At 45.6% G+C, this 18066-nt stretch overlaps 1 protein-coding gene across 1 annotated transcript; it reads left to right on the top strand.

The window, feature by feature from the left end:
• The first annotated feature begins 1473 nt into the window (after positions 1-1473).
• DUSP21 (dual specificity phosphatase 21) lies at positions 1474-2357 on the top strand. Its single transcript, XM_039251918.1, has one exon. It carries the CDS (start codon positions 1605-1607, stop codon positions 2169-2171), a length of 567 nt encoding a protein of 188 aa, XP_039107849.1. The 5' UTR covers positions 1474-1604; the 3' UTR covers positions 2172-2357.
• The last annotated feature ends 15709 nt before the right edge of the window (positions 2358-18066 follow it).

Below are 18066 nucleotides of genomic sequence, written 5' to 3'. Positions count from 1 at the left end.
TTTATTTTTATTTATTTTTGAGAGAAAGATAGAGAGCAAGCGGGGGAGCAGCAAAGAGAGAGGGAGACAGAATCCCAAGCAGATTCCACACTGTCAGCACAGAGCCTGATGCCGGACTTGAACTCATGGACTGTGAGATCATGACCCGGTGCTGAGATCAAGAGTCTGACGCTTAACCAACTGAGCCACCCAGGGGCCCCTGTGATCCCAGTATCTTAAATGTTAGGCAAAACCGTCTCCAATAATTTTAGCCCAATGGAGCTATCTCCAATAGACAATTTTCATATTTACTTAATATTTGGGTTCTGTTTTCCTCCAGATAGATTTGTGGAGACTGCCAATTGAAGTAATGCAAAGTGATCTGATTATGCCAATCAAGGAAACGAAAACCTTGTCGTCTTTTGAGGTTATCATTCCCTTGCCCATTCGTGGACAGGCTGGCATCCCTTTAGCCCTGGCCCCTAGTCACAGCACAGCACAAAAATCTTAGCTGAGCTGAACTGCAAATCTCAGGTAGCATTTCAAAAATCTATTTTTGGCCCAATGATGAGGCAGCATGGAGTTGTTTCAGAATTTTTACCAGGCACTCTTTTTGTGTTTTTTTTTTTTAAAGCTTTTTTTTTTTTAATTTTTAATGTTTTATTTATTTCTAGGAGAGAGAGAGAGAGAGAGAGAGAGAGAGAGGGGGGGTCAGAGAGAGAGGGAGTCACAGACTGAAACAGGCTCCAGGCTCTGAGCTGGCAGTCAGCACAGAGCCCGACGCGGGGCTCGAACCCACGAACCGCGAGATCATGACCTAAGCGAAAGTCGGACGCTTAACCGACTAAGCCCCCCAGGCGCCCCCCAGGCACTCTTTTTGAAGAACACAGACAATTTGGGCAGGTGATGAAGCAGTATCGGGTTGACAAGTCGTTTGGTCCACGTGCACCAATGGACGGGGACCCTGCTAAGTCAGCGCAAACTGTCCACCATGGGCCAACTTCACAACAGATAAAGGGCTATTGATGAGTTAGCAATGTTCTGAGCGGTTCTGACGTGCTTGCGAAGCAACGCCAAAATCCTATGGCTACAGTGGACAAAGAAGTATCAGACCCGTATCTCGCTACAGTTTTACAGAGGCTGGCATATCGCATGAGCCAAATGCCGTTCCCCAGTTTAAGATTGTGCTATTGCTACTTTGTGGAAAGAGTCTCAGCCCTGTTCTCCATTGCTAATAAAATAGAAGCATTCATGGATCCTGGGTTCCGTGTGAACCAACAATTGAAGCATATACGGGATATCTTGTCATAGGACATTTTAAAACGCCCAGCAGATAAGAATTGGGGCTCGGGGAGGGACGGCCTATGAAGAGAGATAAAAAGAGATCTGTGGGATTTCTCTGAAGACAGGGCTGCGTGGCCAGGCTGCCATTGCCGTGGAAACTGGTGGGCCGGGCGGGAGGATTGTGACGCCCCCGGGGGCGGGGAAGGGGTGGTGACCTGGGACAGGCCTTCTCTACCCCCCGACCCTCGCCTGAGACCTCACAGCTGCCACTGCGCTTCGTGAGATCGTCAGAGTTCGGTGCCCCGAACCTTCCAGGAGAGAGATCACTGCCGGCCGCCGTGATGACAACGTCTCCGGCTCCCCTCCCGGCTCAGGCCACCCGGCAGCCCACGGTCCACGGCCTGTCGCAGATAACCAGCAGCCTGTACATCAGCAACGGTGCGGCTGCCAACAACAAGGGCATGCTGGCCAGCAACAACATCACCACGGTCATCAACGTGTCGGCGGAGGTGGTCAACACCCTGTACGAAGACATCCAGTATGTCCAGGTGCCAGTGGCCGACGCCCCGAGTTCGCGCCTCTACGACTTCTTCGACCCGATCGCCGACCACATCCACAGCGTGGAGATGAAGCAGGGCCGCACGCTGCTGCACTGCGCCGCGGGGGTGAGCCGCTCGGCCGCGCTCTGCCTGGCCTACCTCATGAAGTACCACGCCATGTCGCTGCTGGACGCCCACACGTGGACCAAGTCGTGCCGTCCCATCATCCGGCCCAACAACGGCTTCTGGGAGCAGCTCATCCACTACGAGTTCAAGCTGTTCAGCAAGAACACCGTGCACATGGTCAACTCCCCGGTGGGCGTGATCCCTGACATCTACGAGAAGGAGGTCCGCTTGATGATGCCGTAGGGAGCCGAGCCGGCGGGCCCCTGACATCTGCTGACCGGGTGACGCCGCCATTGAACCCGTCGTTGAACCTTAGCTGGTACAGAAGCCTGCGTGGCGCCATTTAGAAGGGCAAGCCGAAAGGGAGGGTTGTTAGACTTTCTAGCTGAGTACGCTTTATCTTTAAAGAATAAAATTCATTAAATGTGACGTGGTGACGGCGTTTCGTATCCGGGGAGCGGGGGTGGGGGGTGGTGAGGGGTAGTGTTGGTGGAGGCCCAGTCAGCAGATGTCAGGGTCACGGCTGACCCGGCCTGGCCAGAGGGGAGGGTGGGAAGGTGGGGCCCGCCTCAGAGGGACCGGTGTGCCGTGCCCTGCCCTAGGCTAAAGAGCCCAGGAGGGAGTCCTCCACCCCCCCCCCCCCCCCCCCCCCCCCCCCCCCCCCCCCCCCCCCCCCCCCCCCCCGCCCCCCCCCCCCCCCCCCCCCCCCCCCCCCCGCCCCGGGATCCCACCCGGTTCTTTCCAGTCCAAAGTCAGAGCATTAGACATCAAGGCAGCACCTGGACTTCTCACAGTAAGTGCCAACTTCTTGTAAGTGGCCTTTACTGGGGTGCACCCCGGGAGCCCTGGGGGAACCTCAAGCCAGCCCTGCCCCCACCTTTAACCACAGTGGCCCAACTCTGGTTTTCCAGATTAGATTTGCCTATAAAATAGGGTTTTTTAAAAATGTTGGGGCGCCTGGGTGGCTTAGTCGGTTGGGCGACCGACTTTCGCTTAGGTCGTGATCTCGCAGTTCGTGGGTTCGAGCCCCGCGTCGGGCTCTGTGCTGACTGCCAGCTCAGAGCCTGGAGCCTGTTTCAGAGTCTGTGTCTCCCTCTCTCTCTGACCCTCCCCTGCTCACGCTGTCTCTCTCTCCTAGAAATAAAAAAAAAAAAAAAAAAAAACCTTTAAAAATGTTTACTTTTGAGAGATGGAGAATGATGTGGGGGGGACCGGGTGGGATGGGGAAGGGAAACGGGGGCGGGGGGAGTGGGGGGGGAGACGGGAGGCAAGGGAGGGGCTGGGGGAGATGGGGGGCAGGGGAGGAGGGGCTGTAGGGGGCTGGGGGAAGGGGGCAGGGGAGGGGGCAGTGGAGGGGGGTGGACACAGAGACAGAGGGAGACATAGAATCCAAAGCAGGCTCCTGGCTCAGAGCTGTAAGCACAGAGCCTTACTTATGTGGGGCTGGAACCCATGAACCAAGATCATGACCTGAGTCGAAGGCCGGAGCTCTAACTGAGCCATGCAGGTGTCCCTGAAATAGTTTTCAAAAAAGCCATTCCATGATCTAAAATTGAAACGATTTTGATTTTGAGCTCTACTATATGGCAAAGCCTCAAGGGCACCTTGACAACCTCCACCAGCCTTGGTGAAAAGGAACATCAATCCCCTTCACCCCCCCCCCCCCCACCCAGGGAATGTGCAGAGAGAGACCGCGGGCCTGATACCAGGCTTCAAGGGTTCCTCTCGCGGGTCTTGACTTTGAAGGCTGGCGCCACTAGCCAGGACACAGCCCTGTCACATCTGACACTCTTTGTGGTCTGGGGCGCCTCAAAGCCGCTGTTTCCTCACCTGTTAAGGCAGGAACAGATAACCCTCACAGGGTTGTCTTAGGGATTCCAGTCCTTAGCATTTTACCCAGCACACGAATGGTTTAATGCTTAGAGTAGAGAGGAGCTCTTGTTATTAATGATCCTCTTTGGCCCTGGGGACTGGAGGTCTGCCATTCATCCTCACAATGCCATTTCCCCTACCTGGGCACAAAGTCTACCAGGGGCTTTTCCCAAAACTCCTCCTGGGTGTAAAAACAAGTGCTTTTAAGATTCTGACCCGACCTCAGAGCAGCCTGGATTTAGAGCCTTTTAGGAGTTCCCATTGTCTCGGTGTGTTTCATCCACCAGCAAACAAGAAACAAGAAGTAACAATTCCAGCCCCCCCCTCCCCGCCCAGCCCCACCTTTGCCAAAGGCCTCATTCAGAATTGCTGACCGTCACAGCCAGTGTTCCAGCCCCACCCCCACTTCCATAAAAGGACTGCCCAAGGACACAATTTGGGGTGCGAGTAAGGGGGGATGCTGTGGAGACCACTGCTCTAGATGGACTCCTTCCTTTTACGGATGGAAGATCAGGCTCACAGAACACAAGGGCTGGTGTGCTGCAGAGCCTTCACAAAGCGGCCTTCCTGGCAGACACCCAGATGGGAGATTTCTTTTAAGATATTTGTACCAATTCTTTTTTTTTTTTAAGTTTGTTTATTTATTTTGAGAGAGAGAGAAAGAGAGAGAGCGCACGAACAGGGGAGGGGCAGAGAGAGGGAGAGACAGAATCCCAAACAGGCTCTGTACCAGCAGCGCGGAGCCCCGATGCAGGTCTTGAACTCACGACCCATGGGCCGAGATCGAGAGTCGGACGCTTGACAGACTGAGCCACCCAGGTGCCCCACTTTTAAAGCACTTTTATTTTTTTTAAAGCATTTTTAAAAAGATACTTATTTCAGCATATGTGTGTGTGTATCTTTTTTTTTTTAATATCTAAAGTAACAGACCATAAAATCCACTCCCTTTGGACCTACAGCTCTGTAAGTGTTAACACATACATAGATTCATGTAACCACAGCCACAATCAGGGCACAGAGCAGCTCTGACTCCAAAAATGTCCCTCCCGCCTCCCCTTTGTACTCAAACTCTGGCCCTGCCCCACCCCACCCCTCGGCCGGTGAGCTGTTCTATGTCCCTCTAGGCTTGCCTTTAACAGAATGTTACATAAATGGAATCACACAGGATGTAACTTCTGGCGACTGGCTTCTTTCACTCAGCATGCCTTTGTGATTCGCTCCTGTTGTATTGTTTTGTATAGATGTGCCATAGTTTGTTTTATATTCACCCATCAGAGGGTGTTTGGGTTAGCATTAGTTTTCTAGGGACTGCAGTAACAAAATACCAAAACCTGGGTGGCTTAAAACAACAGAAATTAATTATCTCGCTGCTCTGGAGGCTGGGAGTCCTAAATTAAAGTCTCAGCAGGGCCACGATCTCCCTGAAACCTTTAAGGGAAAATCCTTCCTTGCCTCTTGCCACTTTCTGGGAGTTGCTGACAATCTTTGGCGCTCCACGGCTTGTAGATGCATCACTGCGGTCACACGGCAGTTTTCTTTAATGTGTCTCCACATCCATCTTGCCTCTGGTATGTCTGTGTCTAAATTTCCCTCTTCTTATAAGGACACCAGTCATGTTAGGGGATTCACTCTCCTCCAGTGCGATCGCATCCCTCAACTAATCATATCTGCAATGACCCTGCTTCCAAATAAGGTCACGTTCTGGGGTTCCGGATTTCAACATATTTTTATTTGGAGGTGGGAGATACTCTTCAGTTCATAACAGGGTTGTTTCCAGTTTTGGCAAGTGTGCCTAAAGGGCTATAATGCACGGACACACACAGAAGAAGGAAATGATCGTGCCAGGCACAGGACCAGGTACTTGACAAGGTCTCCAGTCTTTACACCAGCCCCTTAAGGTAGTTGTCACCGGTACCCATACTGATGAGAAAACAGAGGTTCCAGGAGGTTTAGGAATTTGCCTAAGAGAGCCCAGGCGTGAAGGGATATTCGGACTGGGCTCTGTTTTTCCATATTTCTGATTTTCCTCTTGAGTTCTCAGGACTGGAATACAAGAATATTCAGCTTTTCTTGTCAAATGTGGTGCATGGATTTGTACTTAGTTAAATCGGGGAGTCTTTTTTTTTTTTAAGTATTTAGTTATTTACTATTTTTGAGAGAGAGAGAGAGAGAGAGAACACAAGCAGGGGAGAGGCCATGGGGTGGGGGGGAGACAGAATCCAAAGCAGGCTCCAGGCGATGAGCAACTTAGCACAGAGCCCGACGCGGGGCTCGAACCCACGAACCGTGAGATCATGACCTGAGCAGAAGTCGGATGCTGTGAGTCTTTAACTGAATGGTTTTTGCTTCTGAATAATACTTTAAAGGTTTTCTCCATGGCATAACCATAAATATGTTAACTATTATTTTCTCCTAATTTGCTTTTTCCCCCACTTTTAAAACTTTTCTCCCAATCTTTTTTTTAATTTGAAAAATTTCAAACACCCAGAAAGTTGAATGAATACTATAGGGAGTATCCACATTTGCTCCACTTATGAGCCTTTTGTCATATTTGTTTTCTCTCTCTTTCAATATAATACTTTTATTTTTGGACCTACCTGAAAATAAGTTGCAGATACCTTGACATTTAACCCTTAAATATTTCAAAATATATCATCTAAGAATAAGGACATTCTCCTACATATTCATGATATCCTCATCAAATCTAAGCCAGTTAAGTAATAATAATTCCCCAATACTCAGTTCATATTTAAATTTTTCCACTTATAGGGGCGCCTGGGTGGCTCAGTTGGTTAAGCGTCCGACTTCTGCTCAGGTCATGATCTCATGGTTCATGGTTCGAGCCCCGCGTCGGGCTCTGTGCTGACAGCTCAGAGCCTGGAGCCTGCTTCCGATTCTGTGTCTCCCTCTCTCTCTGCCCCTGCCGGGCTCACGCTTTGTCTTTCTCCCTCCTTCAAAAATAAATAAACATTAAAAAACTATTTTAATTTTCCCACTTAGGCCCCAAATGTCTTTTATAGCCATTTTTTTTCCTTCCCAAGCAGGAGCCAATCAAGGTTACACATTGTATTTTATTACTGTATTTCTTTTAATCTATGAGAGTATCTTGGCTCTTTTTTTCCCCCTGACACTGTCTTTTTGATGAGTGAAGAACAATTTTGTATATCATGTCCAGCACTCAGACTTTGTCCAATTATTTCCTTGTCTATTTTTTAATGTGTTCCTTTACCACCCTCATCTTCTGTATTAATTTTTTAATGTTTTATTTATTTATTTATTTTTAATTTTTATTTATTTCTAGAGGAGAGAGAGACAGAGAGAGACATCGTGAGCAGGAGAGGGTCAGAGAGAGAGGGAGTCACAGACCGAAACAGGCTCCAGGCTCTGAGCTGGCAGTTAGCACAGAGCCCGACGCGGGGCCCGAATCCACGAACCGCGAGATCATGACCTGAGCGAAAGTCGGACGCTTAACCGACTAAGCCACCCAGGCGCCCCTGTTTTATTTATTTTTCAGAGAAAAAGTGCTAGCAGGTGAGGGACAGAGAGAGAGACACACACAGAATCTGAAACAGCCTCCAGGTTCTGAGCTCTCAGCACAGGGCCTGATGCAGGGCTCGAACCCACGAACCCATGTGCTGTGAGATCATGACCTGAGGTGAAATCGGATGCTTAATTGACTGAGCCACCCAGGGGTCCCATAGCCTCATCTTCTTTAAACTTGAAGTTAGGTCTAGCGGTTTGATTAGGTTTGGGTTAAGTATTTTTTACTACAATACTTCAGAAGTCATGTCATGTTGCATCACATCAGGAGGCACAAATGTCTCTTTGTCCCATTAACAGTGTTGCTAAGTTTGATCATCACTTGGCTAAGGTGGTGACCACCAGATACCTGCCTTTAAAACTAGTGAGTAATCTGTGGAGTGTTAACCTTCCCACCATGTGAATGTCCTGTCTCTTTCACCCAATGATATTAACATCCATTAAGGAGTCTTGCCTCAACCAACTGTTACACTGGGGACATGTAACTCTTGAATCTGTCCCAAACTGATGTTGGTATAAGTTGGAGTTATTTAATTTTTTAGAATACTTGTGAGATATCGCAAAATTGCCATGAATATTTGTGTCCACGTTTGTTCCTTCTGGTTTCTTACATTGTCTCTTTTCCTGTGCCAGTTTCACATTCCTTAAAATGGCTGCAGCTTCAGAACAGGCAGGAACATTTGCTAAGGCCATGGCACCTCTCCCTAGCCCCGCCTTTATACTTCCTCCGAGGCTTTTCTGTTGTGGTTAGATTCTTTCTTTTTCTCTTCTGGGTGAACCATTTTAATAGTTGTGACAGGTTTTTAAATTTTTTCCATTCGGACTTTGATTGGAATTACTGTTTTCTTGTGTGTTTAGCCATGGTTGAATCAGAAAAACAGAAACCACAATGGTTACTTTAGGAGAGAATATCTACTATAATGAACTATTTAACCAGGTGTGGGAGAATTGAAAAGGCAAAAATAGAACACACCTTGTATGTTGCTACATATATAAACATTTAAATAAAAGATCATTTAACCATATTTTGGAGTTTGTATATCTTAATTCCAAAGGCTCATAATGTTAGAAAATTGTAATGTGCGTACATGCGCGTGCACGCGCGTGCGCACACACACACACACACACACACATGCACGCACACTCACATACCCATGCATTCATTTCTTTGCAATTCAATTGTTTAAAACAGTTTTTCTGGGGTGCCTGGGTGGCTCAGTCAGTTAAGCGTCCGACTTTGGCTCAGGTCACGATCACACAGTTCGTGGGTTTGAGCCCCACATCAGGCTCTGTGCTGACAGCTGGGAGCCCGGAGCCTGCTTTGGATTCTGCGTCTCTCTCTCTGCCCCTACCCTGCTCGATCTCTGTCTCTCTCTCTCAAAAATAAATAAACATTAAAAAATATTTTAAAACAGTTTTTTCCTGCTAAAACATTTATTTTTTTTTAACATTGATTCATTTTTGAGAGACAGAGTGTAAGTGGGGGCGAGGCAGAGGGAGAAGGAGACATACAATCCAAAGCAGGCTCCAGGCTCTGAGCTCTCATCACAGAGCCCCATGCGGGGCTTGAACTCACAAACTGTGAGATCATGATTGAGCCGAAGTCAGACGCTTAACTGATTGACCCACCCAGGCGCCCCTGCTAAAACATTTAGAATCATATCTGTTATGTTACCAATGAACCCTCTATGATATCGCATGATTACCTATTCTGATCTACACTGTTAAGGTAAAGAAATCAAGATATCCAATAAGATGGTGTTGTTTACCTGTGAGTATTTGACTCCATCTCCAGCTATACCAGTGTCTCCTTCTCATACATTTTTCACTATTCCCCTATTAATGAGACATAGGTGGGTCGGGAGGTGACCTCTCAATCACCTTTTGGGAATGGCCTGAGAAGGGGAGAAGAGGGAGTGAAAACATGAATTTTATGGTAATCTTTTGGTGCCTGAGCCAGACTCCCAGATAGATCCTCCCCAGCCAGAGAGACAGATCAAGGTCTCAGTCACATAGTTATGTTCAGAAAGCATATTTAACGAGACATTCTGCAATAGGGCTCAATAGCGTTGTATCTGGACTCAACGATGGCCCTCTTTCTTCAATAACCTCCGTGGTGAGGGGATCAAAGCAAGCAGAGGACTTGACTAAGTTGGAAGGCCTCTGGATCATTGAACTCTGCAGCCTTCAAGTTTAGGCAGGACTGAGGCCTATGTTGGGGACCGGGAGAGTTTGCATTCATTTCTAGCTTTATTGCATGGGGGTCAAAGAAAGTGGCCTGTGTAATTTTTGCTTTCCAGAACTGAGATGTTCTCTCTTTAGCTGTCTCTCGAAGACTGAAGCACACATTATCTACTGGTAGGATTCCAAGCTTAAATGTTCTATTGTATTTTCTTACTTAAAATGCTTTAAGGTTTGAGTAGGTACCATACTTGTGAGTCTGCATCCAACGGTAACATAAGGGCGGGGGAGGAGGGGTGCCTGGGTGCCTCAGTCGGTTAAGCGGTCAACTCTGGCTGAAGCTCTGGTCATGATGTTGATGTTCATGAGTCTGAGCCCCCTGTTGGGCGCTCTTGTGTGCGCTCCTTCTCTCTCTCTCTCAAAAATAAATAAATAAATAAACATTTTTAAAAAAAATTCCTGAGAGAGAGAGAGACCACGTGAGCAGGGGAGGGTCAGAGAGAGGGAGACACAGAATCTGAAACAGGCTCTAGGCTCTAAACTCTGAGCTAGCCGTCAGCACAGAGCCCGACATGGGGCTCGAACCCACAAACCGTGAGATCATGACCTGAGCTGAAGTCGGACGCTTAACCGACTGAGCCACCCAGGCGCCCCAATAAATAAACATTTTTAACAAAAGTTACATACTGGCACACAGAGTGAAATCTCTCCTCACTTCTGTCCTCTAGCCAATCAGTTTCACCCCCCCACCCCCGCAGAGGCAGCCAAAATTATTAGTTTCTCCTCTATGTTCTTACCACATGACTTTATCCATCTGTAAGGAGTTACATATGTATTACATCTTGATTTTTTTTTTTTTTTTACCAAATAGCAGCAAACTTTACTCACTGTTCTCTACTTTGTCTCTTTTTGTGTAATAATGTAAGTTACAGATCATGCAAAGCCAGCACGAGAGGACACCCTCATTCTTATTGGCAACTGCGTAGTATCCCACCACATGGAAGTATCATAATTCGCTGAACCCGACCCCTACTGGTAGACGTTTAGATTGCTGCCAAAATTTTGTTATTATAAATAATACTGTGATACATAAACTTGTGGTTACGTTTGTAGATGGAAATCATGTCATTAATGTGCAAATGTATTCATAGGGTATTATTAGAAATGGAAGTGGGGGGTTTGTGTTCAGAGAAATCTAGTTTTCCACCTGTGAGCCTCCTTGGCTAAAAGTGGAGTTTCCCCAACACCGAGTGATTCTCCGTGACACCAGATGGACATCCTACAATGGAATCCAGTCCTAACGCCGTCTACCTAGAGATGGCATCAGATCCCACAAGTTAAAAGCTCCGTGCCACAAGACTGCCCACCGCCAACCTCAAATGCCAGTCACAAGTAGTACGTTCCCAGGTTACCTATGGGAGTCGTGGCTACAAACTGGAGGTTCCCATGACCCTCTTCATAGGTTCAATTAACTTACTAGAGCGGCTCACAGAACTCAGGGTGGTGCAGGATTCTCGTACAGAGTCGTGACATGGAGGCTTTTCTTTCCAGGAAGCAACTTCATTCGTGCCGGCACCACTCAGTTGGGTTTGTACCCAAAGAACTGAGCGGCCCACATCATATGGCATAGGTTTTTTTAATGCATTTTCTATTTCTTTGTCTCCCATATATGGTAACGCACATAAACATGCAGTCTGATTAAGTTGTCTCAGTTTACAAGGCCATGGGGAATGTAGGCAGCTAGGCGCATATCTAGGCGACCTTGAAGTCTTCTCTCCTCTTTTTCTCTCTCCTTAGGGAGGGGTCCCTACCACAAGGGAAGCCCTTACTTAAGAATATCAGTTTATTGGGGCTCCTGGGTGGCTTAGTCGGTTAAGCGTCCAACTTTCGCTTAGGTCATGATCTCGAGGTTCGTGGGTTCGAGCCCTGCGTCGGGCTCTGTGCTGACTGCCAGCTCAGAGCCTGGAGCCTGCTTCAGATTCTGTGTCTCCCTCTCTCTCTGACCCTCCCCTGCTCACGCTCTCTCTCTCTCCTAGAAATAAATAAAACATTAAAAAAAAAAAAGAATATCAGTTTATTAAAGGACATGATACAGATGAACAGCCAGACGAAGAGATACATAGGGCGGGTCTGAGAGGATCCCGAGCACAGAAGCTTCTCTGTCCCTGTGGAGTTGGGATTCATCATCCCCCCAGAACGTGAATGTGTTCAGCCACCTGGAAGCTCCCCAACCCCCGTGCTATTGGGATTTTTATGAGGCCTTCCTCATGTAGGCATGATCCTTAACTGTGTTCCCAGCCCTTTCCCCTCTCTGGAGAGGTGGGGGAGGTCAGGGCTGAAAATCCCAAGCTTCTACTCATGGCTTGATATTTCTGGGGACCAACCCCCATCCAGGACTCACCTAGAGTCACCTCATTAGAACAAAAGATGGTCCTAGAGTTCTTATCACTTAGGAATTTACAAGGGTTTCTGGAGTCCTGTGCCAGGAAGGAGGAAGGGCAGCGGCCAGTATATATTTTCTATTATCTCACAGCGTCTCATTTTACAATTTGAATTTTTTTAGGTTTATTTATTTATTTTCATAGAGAGCGAGAGCACATGAGCGGGGGTGAGGGGCAGTGGGAGAGAGAGAGAGAGAGAGAGAGAGAGAATCCCAAGCAGGCTCCATGCTCGGCACGGAGCCCAATGCAGGTCTCGATCCCAGAAAACCGTGAGATCATGACCTGAGCTGATATCAGGAGTCAGATGCTTAATGGACTGAGCCACCCAGGCACCCCCACAATTTGAAATTTTGATAAACATTGCCAGATTAATTCCATTGGATGTCACCAATACCTACCAGCAATGCATGACAGTGCCTATGCCCCCACAGAATCAACAGCATAGTGTATCTTTTCTGTCTTTGCCAAGCTGACCCGTGAAAGTGGTATTTCACATTGCTTACAATTTGCTTGTCTCTTCTACGTTTCCAGTATCTTTTCATTCTTTTACAAGCCAATTATAGTTTTCTTTCCATGAGATGACAGCTCATAGCAATATCTTATTACATTGCTAGTCTTGTTTTCTTAAGGATTTGTAAGAACTTTATTACAGAAATGAAGCATTTGTGAGTGATAAGAATTTCAAATATTTTCTCTGATTTTTCATTTGTCTTTTGACTTTGCTTAGAAGGGATTTGCCAGGCAGAGAGATTATTTCTATTTAGTCAAATTTATTGGTTCTTTTTTTCTTTTTTTTTTATGGATGTGGGTTCTGTGTCATGCTCAGAAAGGCTTTCCATACTCTAAGAGTCTCCTAAAAATGTTTCCCATGGCTCTTCTGGTACTTTTAATAGTTTGAAATTTTTTTTTTCAAGAGAGACAGAGAGTGGCAGGAGGGGCAGAGGGAGAGGGAGAGAGAGACTCTCTTAAGCAGGCTCCACACCCAGCGTAGTCCTGGTGCCAGACTGGATCTCTGATAACCATGAGATCATGACCGGAGCCAAAATCGAGAGTTGGACACTTAACCGACTGAGCCACCCAGGCGCCCCGTAGTTTCAGTGTAAACAATTAAATATTTGATCCATCTGGAATATATCCTAGCATAAAATGTGAGGTATGGATCCAACTATCATTCTCTTGTATTCATATAATGTATAGTATAAAACATATATAATACCATATATAGTTTATATATAATCCATAATATATTATATGTATTCTTAATAGTATTCATCTTCCTTACATTCATATGTATTTTTTGGTCTGCTTGATATATGTAATGACTAAGAGATATGTTAGTTGTACATTGCCATTGTCTTTATGTCAATTTCTCCCTGTATTTCATTGATGGTTAATTTTATGTGTTAACTTGGCTAGGCTACGGTGCACGTTTATTTGGTCAAACACTAATCTAGATGTTGCTGTATTCATGGATGTGATTAAAACTTATAGTCTGTTGACTCTCCGTAAAGCAGATTATTCTCCATTGTGTGGGTGGGCCTCATCCAATCAGTTGAAGGCCTGAAGAGCAAAGACCGATGTTTCCCAAAGAAGCAGCAATTTCCCCTCAAGACTGCAATGTGGAAACTCTGCCGGAGTTTTCGGGCTTCTGGTCTGCCCTGTACGTACGTCTTGGATCAAGGCTGCAACATCAACCTTGATCTGAGTTTCTAGCCTGTTGGCCTCCTCTACAGGTCTACAAATCTCAGAGTTGCAGGCCCCCACAATGAGCCAATCCCTTAAAATAGATCTCTTCATCTCTCTTTCTCTAAATGTAAATACCGACATATGTATTATACACGATTGTTTTTGTTTTCCCGGACAATTCTTAGCAGACAGTCCCTAACTTACAACGGCTTGACTTTGATAACTTTTTGACTTTATGGTGGTGCAAATGCTATACACAATCAGCAGAAACTGTTGACCTTTGAATTTGGGGTTTGCCCTGGGCTAGCAATATGTGGTACAAAACTCTCATGACGCTGGGTAGTGGTGGTGTGTGGCGGTGAGCCGCAGCTCTCGGTCAGCCTCAGTCACTAGGGTGAACAACTGATGCACTTAACAACCATTCTGCTTTTCCCTTTCAATACAGTATTTGCTAAATTACATGAGCTATTCAACTCTTTGTTACAAAATAGGCTCCAAGTAGATAATTTTGCCCAACTAGAGGCTGATGTAAGCGTTTTGAGCCCCTTTAAGGGAGACCAGGCTAAGCTGTGAGATTTGAGAGGGTAAGTGTATTAAATGCATTTTCGATTTACAATATTTTTAACTTTCAGTGGGTTGATCGGGAAGTAATCCCATCAACAACCAAGGAAGGTCTGTCTATTTCGTATATTCTGACATCTGTATATTTGGATGGTATTTGATGGTCTGGCACTGAATGTCAACACGATGAGAATTTTATTTGTACCCTTTAGCTAATATAAAATTAACTCTCTTTGCCTAATTAATGCTTTCTTTGATGCTCTAAAATTGCCAACTCCCCCTGCCCCCCTCTTTTTTTGGTCTGCATTTTCTAATGTCTTTGTCTATTTTTTACTTTGTAACCTATAATGTAATTTTTTAGTGATATGTCTCCTATAACTAGATTATACTAAAATTTCTTTTACTCAGCCAAGTCTTTTAACAGGGGATTTACATTTTTAAATTCTGAAATCTTTAGTTTTATGCCACTTTGTTCTGTGATTGATTTATTAACATTTCTCCACCATTTTCTTTGTTTTCAGTTTCATTTTTATCTTCTCCATTGTTCCAGGAAGATTTTATTCTATTAGTTGAAAGCAGCTACCTGGAGAAAGGGGAAGCTTGTACTTTTTATTATATCTTTTTTTTAAAAAATTTTAAAATATTTTTATTTATTTCTGAGCGAGAGAGAGACAGCATGAACAGGGGAGGGTCAGAGAGAGAGGGAGACACAGAATCCGAAACAGGCTCTAGGCTCTGAGCTGGCTGTCAGCACAGAGCCCGACGTGGGGCTCGAACCCACAAACCGTGAGATCATGACCTGAGCCGAAGTCGGACACCTAACCGACTGAGCCACCCAGGCGCCCCTTATTATACCTTTCTATTTCCTGAATTGATATAGTACATATATTACCTGACACATACCTGTGGGTTTTTCAAAAGCTTTCTTCTTTTTTTTTTTCATTTTTAGTGTTTATTTATTTTGAGAGAGAGACAGAGCGTGAGCAGGGGTGGGGCAGAGAGAGGGAGACACGGAATCTGAGGCAGGCTCCAGGCTCTGAGCTGTCAGCACAGAACCCGACGCGGGGCTCGAACCCACGAACTGTGAGATCATGTCCTGAGCTGAAGTCAGACGCTTAACCCACTGAGCCACCCATGTGCCCCTAAGTTCATTTTGTTTTTTTAGTAACCTCTATACCCAATGTGGGGCTCGAACTCACAACCCTGAGATGAAGAGTCACGTGATCCTCCAACTGAGCCAACCAGGCTTCCCTTGAATAACTCTTTTGAGATATAAAATTTAGCACATTTTATTTTTACCTTGTTCCCCATTCTAATCCATGAAAATGGTAACTTGAGTTTTAGCTTTATATGCTTTTATTACTATTTTTTAAATGTGGTACCTAACTTGAGAGACAAAATATTGAGTTTCAGATTTAGTGTTTTTTTGTTTTTTTAGTATAATTTATTGTCAAGTTAGCTGACATACAGCATGTAAAGCGAGCTCTTGGTTTTGGAGGTAGATTCCTGTGGTTCATCGTTTACATACAACACCTAGGGCTCACCCCAACAAGGGCCCTCCTCCGTGCCCATCACCTATTTTCCCCTCTCCCCTGCCTCCCATCAACCTCAGTTTGTTCTCTGTATTTAAGAGTCTTTTATGGGTTTGCCTCCTCCTTTGTAACTATTTTTCCTCTTCCCTTCCTCCATGGTCTTCTGTTAAGTTTCTCAAGTTCCACATATGAGTGAAAATCTATAACATCTGTCTTTCTCTGCCTGACTTATTTCACTGAGCATAACACCCTCGAGTTCCATCCACGTTGCTACACGTGGCCAGATTTCATTCTTTCTCATTGCCATGTAGTATTCCATCGTATAGATAAACCCCATCTTGTTGATCCATTCGTCCGTTGATGGACACTTAGGCTCTTTCCATGATTTGACTATTGAAAGTGCTGCTATGAACATTGGGGTCCATGTGCCCCTATGCCTCAGCATTTCTGTATCCCTTGGGCAAATTCCTAGTCATTGTAGGGTAGTTCTGTTTTTACCTTCTTGAGGAATCTCCACACTGTTTTCCAGAGCAGCTGCACCGGTTTACATTCCCACCAACAGTGTAGGAGGGTGCCCGTTTCTCCACATCCTCGCCAGCTTGTATAGTCTCCTGATTTGTTCATTTTCGCCACTCTGACCGGCGTGAGGTGGTATCTCAGTGTGGTTTCGATTTGCATTTCCCTGAGGATGAGGGACGTTGAGCGTCTTTTCATGCGTCTGTTGGCCATCTGGATGTCTTCTTTGGAAAAGTGTCTCTTCATGTCTTCTGCCCATTTCTTCACGGGATTATTTGCTTTTTGGGTGTTGAGTTTGATAAGTTCTTTATAGATTTTGGATACTCACCCTTTATCTGATATGTCATTTGCAAATATCTTCTCCCATTCTGTTGGTTGCCTTTTAGTTTTGTTAATAAAACCAAAGCAGGAGGTATCACCATCCCAGACTTTAGCCTCTACTACACAGCCGTCATCATCAAGACAGGATGGCCCTGGCACAAAAACAGACACATAGATCAATGGAACAGAATAGAGAACCCAGAACTGGACCCACAAATGTATGGCCAACTCATCTTTGACAAAGCAGGAAAGAGTATCCAATGGAAAAAAAGACAGTCTCTTCAGCAAAAGGTGCTGGGAGAAAGGACAGCAACATGCAGAAGAATGAAACCGGACCACTCTCCTACACCATACACAAAAATAACCTCAAAATAAATGAAAGAACAGATTTAGTTTTATAATTAGATATGGTGCAATTATTTAGATGCACTTCCATTTTAGCATAGTGCTCCCCTCCACGACCTTTCCATTCTTGAGCTGTCTTTTTCCTCCCATCTCTTGGTTGAAAAACACCACAAGCCAATCCTTTCAAGAATGTCATGGGGCGCCTGGGTGGCTTAGTCGGTTGAGCGTCCGACTTTCGCTTGGGTCATGATCTCGCGGTTCGTGGGTTCGAGCCCCGCGTCGGGCTCTGTGCTGACTGCCAGCTCAGAGCCTGGAGCCTGTTTCAGTCTGTGACTCCCTCTCTCTCTGACCCTCCCCTGCTCACGCTCTCTCTCTCTCTCCTAGAAATAAATAAAACATTTAAAAAAAAAAAAAAAGAATGTCATGTATTTTATTATGCCTTAAATAGCAGAGAGTGTTTTTCTGAAATCTTTTTAAATTTATTTTTTATTTTTCATTTATTGTTATTATTTTTTAAGTAAGCTCCATGCTGAGCCTGAGAGCGACTTGAGATCAAGACCTGAGCTGAGGTCAAGAGTCGGATGCTTAACTGACTGAGCCACGCAAGTGCCCCTTTCTGAGATCTTTACTGAAAGATGACTAAGGGACGCCTGGGCGACTCAGTCGGTTAAGCGCCTGACTCTTGGTTTCGCTCAGATCATGATCTCACGGTTTCGTGAGTTAGAGCCCTGCATTGGGCTCCGTGCTGACAGTGCGGGGACTGCTTGGGATTCTCTCTCTCTCTCTCTCTCTCTCTCCTTCTCTCTGCCCCCTCCCCTACTCACTTATCTGTCTCTCAAAATAAATAAATAAACTTTAAAATAAAAAGAAAGATGACTCAGATATCTATTACATTTTGGGATCACCAATTTTTCTCTCTAAGACTCCAGATATGAGAAATCAGACAGACAGACATTTTATTTTTATCTGGGCAATCTGATTTCACTGCTTTGGCCTGAACAATGACAGACCCCTTAATCTGGTAGCTTACTTATTATTTTTTGTATTAGCACATTTTGCCATGATATGTCCATTATGCTGCGTGTCCCCTTTTACTGAGTTTGTCCAGAACATAGTGGGCCCTTTCAATCAACCAACATTGTT

The sequence above is a fragment of the Hyaena hyaena genome, unplaced genomic scaffold, assembly GCF_003009895.1.
Source record: "Hyaena hyaena isolate Hyena2069 unplaced genomic scaffold, ASM300989v1 scaffold_402, whole genome shotgun sequence".
Taxonomy (NCBI): Eukaryota; Metazoa; Chordata; class Mammalia; order Carnivora; family Hyaenidae; genus Hyaena; species Hyaena hyaena.
Note: the sequence above shows the minus strand (reverse complement) of the source record. Positions and strands in the feature narration are given on the sequence as shown.

Coding starts and splice junctions, on each gene's coding strand:
- DUSP21 (XM_039251918.1), top strand. CDS start 1,605: ATGACAACGTCTCCGGCTCCCCTCCCGGCTCAGGCCACCCGGCAGCCC.